At 40.3% G+C, this 10000-nt stretch overlaps 1 protein-coding gene across 2 annotated transcripts in view; it reads right to left on the bottom strand.

The window, feature by feature from the left end:
* unc13c (unc-13 homolog C (C. elegans)) overlaps positions 1-10000 on the bottom strand; it is a 174689-nt gene that overhangs the window by 132678 nt on the left and 32011 nt on the right. For both annotated transcript variants that reach the window (XM_083552177.1, XM_083552178.1), the window contains exon 7: positions 5290-5509. In XM_083552177.1, coding sequence (XP_083408303.1) covers positions 5290-5509 — 220 coding nt within the window. The remainder of the gene's footprint in view (positions 1-5289; positions 5510-10000) is intronic.

Raw genomic sequence — 10000 nt, 5'->3', positions numbered from 1 at the left:
TGGGGGTTATAAGTGTGAATAGGGGGTTTATAAGTGTAAATTGGGGGTTTATAAGTGTGGATTGGGGGTTTATAAGTGTGAATAGGGGGTTTATAAGTGTGGATTGGGGGGTAATAAGTGTTAATAGGGGGTTTAGAAGTGTGAATTGGGGGTTATAAGTGTGAATAGGGGGTTTATAAGTGTGGATTGGGGGGTTATAAGTGTGAATTGGGGGTTTATAAGTGTGAATAGGGGGTTATAAGTGTGAATTGGGGGTTTATAAGTGTGAATTGGGGGTTTATAAGTGTGAATTGGGGGTTTATAAGTGTGAATTGGGGGTTATAAGTGTAAATTGGGGGTTTATAAGTGTGAATAGGGGTTATAAGTGTGGATTGGGGGTTATAAGTGTGAATTGGGGGTTTATAAGTGTGAATTGGTGGTTTATAAGTGTGAATAGGGGGGTTATAAGTGTGAATTGGGGGGTTTATAAGTGTGAATTGGGGGTTTATAAGTGTGAATTGGGGGTTATAAGTGTGAATAGGGGGTTTATAAGTGTGAATTGGGGGTTATAAGTGTGGATTGGGGGTTTATAAGTGTGAATTGGGGGTTTATAAGTGTAAATTAGGGGTTTATAAGTGTGAATGGGGGTTTATAAGTGTGGATTGGGGGGTTATAAGTGTGGATTGGGGGGTTATAAGTGTAAATTGGGGGTTTATAAGTGTGGATTGGGGGTTTATAAGTGTGGATTGGGGGGTTATAAGTGTGAATAGGGGGTTTATAAGTGTGAATTGGGGGTTTATAAGTGTGAATTGGGGGTTTATAAGTGTAAATTGGGGGTTTATAAGTGTGAATAGGGGGTTTATAAGGGTGGATTAGGGGGTTATAAGTGTGAATTGGGGGTTTATAAGTGTGAATTGGGGGTTTATAAATGTGGATTGGGGGGTTATAAGTGTAAATTGGGGGTTATAAGTGTGAATTGGGGGTTTATAAGTGTAAATTGGGGTATTATAAGTGTGGATTGGGGGGTTATAAGTGTGAATAGGGGGTTATAAGTGTGAATAGGGGGTTTATAAGTGTAAATTGGGGGTTTATAAGTGTGGATTGGGGGGTTATAAGTGTGAATAGGGGGTTTATAAGTGTGAATTGGGGGTTATAAGTTTGAATTGGGGGTTTATAAGTGTGAATTGGGGGTTATAAGTGTGAATTGGGGGTTTATAAGTGTGAATAGGGGGTTTATAAGTGTAAATTGGGGGTTTATAAGTGTGGATTGGGGGGTTATAAGTGTGAATTAGGGGTTATAAGTGTGAATTGGAGGTTTATAAGTGTGAATAGGGGGTTTATAAGTGTGAATTGGGGGTTATAAGTGTGAATAGGGGGTTTATAAGTGTGAATTGGGGGTTATAAGTGTAAATTGGGGTATTATAAGTGTGGATTGGGGGGTATAAGTGTGAATAGGGGGTTTATACGTGTGAATTGGGGGTTATAAGTGTGAATAGGGGGTAATAAGTGTTAATAGGGGGTTTAGAAGTGTGAATTGGGGGTTATAAGTGTGAATTGGGGGTTATAAGTGTGAATTGGAGGTTTATAAGTGTGAATAGGGGGTTTATAAGTGTAAATTGGGGGTTTATAAGTGTGGATTGGGGGGTTATAAGTGTGAATTAGGGGTTATAAGTGTGAATTGGAGGTTTATAAGTGTGAATAGGGGGTTTATAAGTGTGAATTGGGGGTTATAAGTGTGAATAGGGGGTTTATAAGTGTGAATTGGGGGTTATAAGTGTAAATTGGGGTATTATAAGTGTGGATTGGGGGGTATAAGTGTGAATAGGGGGTTTATACGTGTGAATTGGGGGTTATAAGTGTGAATAGGGGGTAATAAGTGTTAATAGGGGGTTTAGAAGTGTGAATTGGGGGTTATAAGTGTGAATTGGGGGTTATAAGTGTGAATTGGAGGTTTATAAGTGTGAATAGGGGGTTTATAAGTGTGAATTGGGGGTTATAAGTGTGAATAGGGGGTTTAAAAGTGTGAATTGGGGGTTATAAGTGTGAATTGGGGTTTATAAGTGTGAATAGGGGGTTTATAAGTGTGAATTGGGGGTTATAAGTGTGAATTGGGGGTTTATAAGTGTGGATTGGGGGGTTATAAGTGTGAATAGGGGGTTTATAAGTGTGGATTGGGGGGTTATAAGTGTGAATTGGGGGTTTATAAGTGTAAATTGGGGTATTATAAGTGTGGATTGGGGGGTATAAGTGTGAATAGGGGGTTTATACGTGTGAATTGGGGGTTATAAGTGTGAATAGGGGGTAATAAGTGTTAATAGGGGGTTTAGAAGTGTGAATTGGGGGTTATAAGTGTGAATTGGGGGTTATAAGTGTGAATTGGAGGTTTATAAGTGTGAATAGGGGGTTTATAAGTGTGAATTTGGGGTTATAAGTGTGAATAGGGGGTTTATAAGTGTGAATTGGGGGTTATAAGTGTGAATTGGGGTTTATAAGTGTGAATAGGGGGTTTATAAGTGTGAATTGGGGGTTATAAGTGTGAATTGGGGGTTTATAAGTGTGGATTGGGGGGTTATAAGTGTGAATAGGGGGTTTATAAGTGTGGATTGGGGGGTTATAAGTGTGAATAGGGGGTTTATAAGTGTGAATTGAGGGTTATAAGTGTGAATTGGGGGTTTATAAGTGTGAATTGGGGGTTTATAAGTGTAAATTGGGGGTTTATAAGTGTGGATTGGGGGGTAATAAGTGTTAATAGGGGGTTTAGAAGTGTGAATTGAGGGTTATAAGTGTGAATTGGGGGTTATAAGTGTGAATTGGAGGTTTATAAGTGTGAATAGGGGGTTTATAAGTGTGAATTGGGGGGTTATAAGTGTGGATTGGGGGGTTATAAGTGTAAATTGGGGGTTTATAAGTGTGGATTGGGGGGTTATAAGTGTAAATTGGGGGTTTATAAGTGTGAATTGGGGGGTTATAAGTGTTAATAGGGGGTTTAGAAGTGTGAATTGGGGGTTATAAGTGTGAATAGGGGGTTTATAAGTGTGGATTGGGGGGTTATAAGTGTAAATTGGGGGTTTATAAGTGTGAATAGGGGTTTATAAGTGTGGATTGGGGGTTATAAGTGTGAATTGGGGGTTTATAAGTGTGAATTGGGGGTTTATAAGTGTGAATAGGGGGGTTATAAGTGTGAATTGGGGGGTTTATAAGTGTGAATTGGGGGTTTATAAGTGTGAATTGGGGGTTATAAGTGTGAATTGGGGGTTATAAGTGTGAATAGGGGGTTTATAAGTGTGAATTGGGGGTTTATAAGTGTGGTTTGGGGGTTTATAAGTGTGGATTGGGGGTTTATACGTCTGGATTGGGGGTTTATAAGTGTGAATTGGGGGTTTATAGGTGTGGATTGGGGGTTTATAAGTGTGGATTGGGGGGTTATAAGTGTGAATTGGGGGTTTATAAGTGTGAATTTGGGGTTTATAGGTGTGGATTGGGGGTTTATAAGTGTGAATTGGGGGTTATAAGTGTGAATTGGGGGGTTATAAGTGTGGATTGGTGGTTTATAAGTGTGGATTGGGGGGTTATAAGTGTGAATTGGGGGTTTATAGGTGTGGATTGGGGGTTTATAAGTGTGGATTGGGGTTTATAAGTGTGAATTGGGGGTTTATAGGTGTGGATTGGGGGTTTATAAGTGTGGTTTGGGGGTTTATAAGTGTGGATTGGGGGTTTATAAGTGTGAATTGGGGGTTTATAGGTGTGGATTGGGGGGTTATAAGTGTGGATTGGGGGGTTATAAGTGTGAATTGGGGGTTTATAAGTGTGAATTGGGGGTTTATAGGTGTGGATTGGGGGTTTATAAGTGTGGTTTGGGGGTTTATAAGTGTGGATTGGGGGTTTATAAGTGTGGATTGGTGGGTTATAAGTGTGAATTGGGGGTTTATAGGTGTGGATTGGGGGTTTATAAGTGTGGATTGGGGGTTTATAAGTGTGAATTTCGGGGGTTTGTAGATGATAATAATGTATAAATGTTGTAATATATAATCAGTCTAACAGAAGGCCAAACTTTGCGCTGCTGTTCTCCAACTCGATGTATATGGACTATATAAAGCATGTGTGTGAATAATGATCTGATGAACAGTGTGTCCACCAGTGACCGAGACTCTTACAGTAAAAACATCCATCACTAAAAACCTAATTATTAGCATAAGCTAGTTAGATCTGCTACTGTTAGCTGGAATGCAAACTTCTGACAGGAAACACAGAAACAACCAACAAGTAAACAAAAGGACTCGCTGAACACGTGGCAAATATTTCTGGATAAACTCAGCTCTGTCGATTCTAATCTGCTTCTGGTGTCTGAGCTTCAGCATCTTCACCTCCTCCTGTAAGACTCATCATTAATTTGACTGATGGAGAGCGACAGCGTTCTTCTGTCAGACTAGCAGCCTGGAGGAACCCTAGATATGTAAACATTGTTCTGATTAGTTCCCTCTTTAGTTTCCTTCCTGACGTGTGCAGAGACGACTAAACCCACACCTCTGCTGAACTCTTCAACGACTAAACCCTGGAAGTTGAAAGTATTGAAGCAGGAAAAGCTCCAATTGGGCCCTGAGGACAGTGTGTCGAGTCAGACGTGTCGAGTCAGACGTGTCGAGTCAGACGTGATGAGGCTAATTGCTTGTGACAGCGTTCGTTTCCCTGATACACAAGTCCCTGCATGGCCCAGTGTCAGATCAGGAGTGAGGAGAAAAAAGCCAAGTCACATATCCAGAGCCTGTAAAAAACAAATAAATGGCCACTGGACAGTGAATGAGTGGAAGAAAGTTCTGTGGAGTCCAAATGGGACATTTGTGTCTCTACCAGAAGAACTTGTGTAAGATGGAGAACAGGTAAGAAGATCAGACTCCCTCAGTCTGTGAAAGGAATCCTGAACCATCATGACTCCCATTCCATACTTCAACACCATGCAGTTCTGTCTGGACTGTTCTTTCCTTCTCTCCTTCCTTCCTTCCTTCCTTCCTTCCTTCCTTCCTTCCTTCCTTCCTTCCTTCTTTCCTTCTTTCCTTCTCTCCTTCCTTCCTTCCTTCCTTCCTTCCTTCCTTCCTTCCTTCCATCCTTCCTTCCTTCCTTCCTTCCTTCCTTTCTTCTATCCTTCCTTCCTTCCTTCCTTCTTTCTTTCTTTCTTTCTTTCTTTCTTTCTTTCTTTCTTTCTTTCTTTCTTTCTTTCTTTCTTTCTTTCTTTCTTTCTTTGTATTCTTCCCTCCTTGATGATCTTAGCTGCCTTCATAGCGCAGTAATGAGCATTAATAAGTGCACACTCACGCTGCAGGCAGTCGGCGTTCAGTAGATCCTGACACTTTTCGTGACACTTGACTCCACACTCAGTGCATCTCATTCCCTGTCGTGCGATTCCCCACAGCAGACCCTCACACTCGGGGCAGTAGGTGGGAGCCGTCGCCGTCCAGACCTCGAAATGATGCGGCGTGGTGGAGGATATGGGATAGATCAGTGCCTGCAGAGTCTTCCTCAACACCTGCAGCTTCTACACAGAGAGAGAGAGAGAGAGAGAGAGAGGGAGAGGGAGAAAGAGAGAGAGAGAGAGAGAGAGAGAGAGAGAGAGAGAGAGAGAGAGAGTGTTTAACCCTCAGCATCTGAACCCAGGAAATGAATGTTGTTGTTGTTTTTATGAGAGGAACTTAAAATTAAAAACGTGCCGCAGACCCTAAAATTTTAACCCCGAAAGTTTGTCCGAGAAATTTTTAACCAAGAAACCCAGACACAGGAACCCATGAAAGAAAGAAAGAAAGAAAGAAAGAAAGAAAGAAAGAAAGAAAGAAAGAAAGAAAGAAAGAAAGAAAGAAAGAAAGAAAGAAAGAAAGAAAGAAAGAAAGAAAGAAAGAAAGAAAGAAAGAAAGAAGATCTGCCTTCAATCGCTGGGAATTTTTTCGGAATGAAGTTTCATGCTGACTGCACTCCAGAACTCCTCACCTCACCTACATCAGTCCCTGACTTTACTAACACCATTGTGGCGAAATGAATCTCCACAAAATCTAGCAGAACATCTTCCCAGAAGATTGGAGCTCATTATAACAGTAAATGGAGACTAAATGTGGAATGTAATGTTTTCAAAGAAGCACATAGCAATCTTATAATTAGGTATTTCCAAACCATTGTCCAATCGCTCTATTAGCTTAATCGCTCATTAGTTATCTTCCACTTATTCACCACCTCGATTATTCCTGCTTTACTCTCCACTGAAACCTGCTGAGGCAATGCATCTCCTCATATTTACCTGATTTAAACCTTCCTCCGCTTTCCTCTTCACTTCTCAGTAAACAAAAAAGCAAATGAATTCAGTTAAACTTCACGTAGACTTTATAAAGCCAGATCTTTCCCTGCTTTGTACTGCGCTAAACCATCAGTAAGCAATCACGGCTTGGTGTCCGTCGGGGTTTTGAAAGTATTTTGGAATGCGTACAGCAGCTTAACTCCTCTCCTGCATCAGCACAAGCAGCAGCCTGTTGGTGTGTTGTAGAATAAAATTCATTAGTAAGCTGCACCACTCATTTTCCCTCGTAAACATTATCAAGATCGATACAAAGCTCACGCCAGATTGGCACAGAGTTCGGCGCTCCTCTGACCGCGAGCTCACACTGAGCTCTCTCTCGAGCATCCTGGACCTCCCTCCATCACTGTATCGATCTCTGAGAACATTTTCCTTCCATACACACATGGGCTTTATGTAATGAACAATACCCAGGTTAGATACACTCGGAGTTTAGTACCATTGTACAGTGGTGTATATTGTATTTTCATGTTCTCTATCTCAATTTATTTCTCTACTAATCTCTCTATCTCTCTACCCGAGACCCCTAAAAGACCCCTAAAAGACCCTTAAAAGAGTCAACTAAACTTATGAAAGTGTCAACTGAACCCTTAAAAAGTTAACTGGACCCTTAATTTAGTCAACTGGACTTTAAAAAAAGATTTGAGTGAACCCTTAAAAGAGTCAAATGAACTCTTAAAAGAGTCAACTGGACATTAAAAGAGTCGACTGATGCCTTAAAAGAGTCGACTGAACCCTTAAAAAAGTTGACTGGCTTTTAAAAAAAAAACTGGACACTTAAAGGAGATGACTGGTCCTTTAAAAGAGTCAACTGGCCCTTAAAAGACTCAAATGGCCTGCAATGGAGTCAAATGGCAATTAGAAAAGTCAATTGAACCCATAAATGAATCAACTGGATTATCAAAAGAGTCAACTGGAACCGTAAATTAGTCGGATGAACTCTATAAAAGAGTTTCCTAAACACTAAATGTACTGTGGTTTACAGTTATGTAACATACACACACACACACACACACACACACACACACACACACACACACACACACACACACACACACACACACACATGTCGGAGTTGGACGGAGTGCCAAGGTTAACATTAGTCATTTTACACCCGAAGTGTTTGAGAGCAGGTCATGTGACCTCAGGCAGAGAGAGAACATCTGTATATCTGTCACAACTGTAGCCTTAACATGAAGCATAGAGGAGGAGAGAAAGAGAGAGGAAAAGTGGAAGAGAGAGACAGAGAGAGAGAGAGAGAGAGAGAGAGAGAGAGAGAGAGAGAGAGAGAGAGAGAAAGTCTCAAACACGTCTTTTAACTTGCGTGTTGAACCGCAGGGAATAAATCACAATTGATTTAAATCCTAAGCACTTGATTATAATGTGTGTATATAATATGTGTATATAATTAGTGCTCTTTGCACACTGCAGCTAACAGAAGCCCTGTAAAGCACAGCGCTTGTACAACGTGTCCATCAATAACGCTAACTGTTAGCGCAGAATATCTGAAAAGTTTTGTGAGTAAAGTTTAGACGTATGTTTTTTTACACCCCCGTGCTCCTGTCACTGTTTTAGCTACACACTGCAGGCTAATTACAGGGAAAAGTTCCCATGATGCTTTGCTGAGCGTGACGATTATAAATGGCCCTTAAAAGGCTGAGCGTAAATACACTGGATGAATTGTTAGCTTAAGGTGATATGCTTGTACAATTTCATTCTGTCATTCTGTATAATGAAAAAGAAAATGAAAGCACTACTTTCTCAAAAATCTGTAGGAGAATCAGCTGAAGCCATAAAAAGAGTCATCTTAACTTGTGGGGGAGTCAGCTGACCCCATTAAAAGTTAACTGACCGCATAAAAAGTCAAAGGACCCCATAGAAGAGTCAAACAAACCTTAAGAAGAGTCAACTGACCCCGTCAGAGAGTCAATTGACTCCATAAAAGAGTCAATTACACCCATAGGAGAGTAAAATAACCCCATTAGGATTTAATTAAACTCATAGGAGAATCAACTGATTCCATGAAGAGTCAACTAAACCCATAGAAGAGTCAAATCTCTCCATAAAAGAGTCAACAAAACTGATTGGAGAATCAACTGATCCCATAAAAGAGTCAAACAAGCCCATGAAGAAGCCACCTGACTCACATTAAAGAGTCAATTAAACCCATAGTAGTCAATTGACTCTATAAAAAGTAACTTAACTCCAAAGCAAACTTAACCTGTAGGAAAGTCAAATTACTCCATAAAAAAATCAACAAAAGTCATTGGAGAGTCAACTGACACCCATAAAAGAGTCAAATAAACCTGTTGGAGAGTCAACTGGGAAAAGACTCATTTGAATCCATCAAACCCTATAAAGGAGTTGACTCTATGGGATGAGACTCATAAATGAGTCACATGAATCCGTAGGAGAGTTGACTGACTCCATTGGGTTTCATCTTTCTTCTCTTCTTATAAAACCCTGCGTTTCTCTTTCCTTTTATTAGTACAGATAGCCTGTTACCTGTGACCCATATTTCCTTTTTCTCCATATGTCCCCTGATAAGAAAAGTTTGGACGCTCGGCCATATGGCCACAGCAATCGTATTTAGACAGTGATCTCCCAGGGGAAGGACTTTTCTCTCTCTCTTTTTCCTCTCGTTCTCATTCTCACTACGGTTTAATAACACTCCATCATCTGCTCAGCCTACTTCCTAAACCGCACTACAGCCTGCTTCTGACTCTCTTCTTCTAATCACACTTAACTGTCTGCTTTCTCCATCATACCACAACTGCAATAAGGTCCAGAGGCGAGGGATAAGTGAAGGAAAAACACGACAAATAATCAACAAACATCCAGTGCAATTTATTTAATCTGGTTCGAACAACTAATAAAGAAAATCAGAAAACGTGCTTACAATCCAAAATTCTCTTCAATTGGTCTTAAAACGGAAAACCATTCATTATTTAAAAGTCTGTTATTGATGAATCCATGACACTCATCCAACACACATGCACTCTAAACCCTGTACTTCTGAACACAACGCATCTGAACAAATTCTTGAAATTGTTGTTTAACCAGAGCAAATTTACTTCAAATCTAATCTCATAAACACTTCATTCACAAAGGTTTGTGGACAAATAACCACAAGTTTGGAACATGCATTTTTTTTTTTAACATCTATTCCACGAGTCTCCATTTGCTCCTCCACTCTTCTGGGAAGATGTTTCACTAGATTTTGTGGTGATTTGTGGGGACCTATTCAGCAAGTGTGTTAGTAAAGTCGGGTTAGTGATGTGAGAAGGTGAGGAGGTCTGGGGTTCAGTCAGCGTTCACATTCATCAGTTCAATAGGGTTGGAGTCGGTGTCCGACTCCATCGGTGTCCCAATATTTTTGCTCAGTATAAGCCAATCAAACCAGAAATAATCTAATCTTTGAATGTTTGATCGAATAGAAGCGTTACAAGTCCTGTCCAAGCACATGCAATCCGATTAAAATAGGTATACATTAAATATCCAATGTATCTAGAAATCTAATCTAATTATCCTAAACGATGTTAAAATGACTGTATAATTAAAAAAATCTTCACGAGTTAGCAAACTCTGAAATCCCGAAATCTAAATCAGACTGCGTTTAACGTTGAGTCACTGATATCAGACGGTCTGATCCGAAATAACTTTCCAGTCCAAACAGATCAAATGCAA

Source organism: Silurus aristotelis, assembly GCF_946808225.1.
Source record: "Silurus aristotelis genome assembly, chromosome: 10".
Taxonomy (NCBI): domain Eukaryota; kingdom Metazoa; phylum Chordata; class Actinopteri; order Siluriformes; family Siluridae; genus Silurus; species Silurus aristotelis.
Note: the sequence above shows the minus strand (reverse complement) of the source record. Positions and strands in the feature narration are given on the sequence as shown.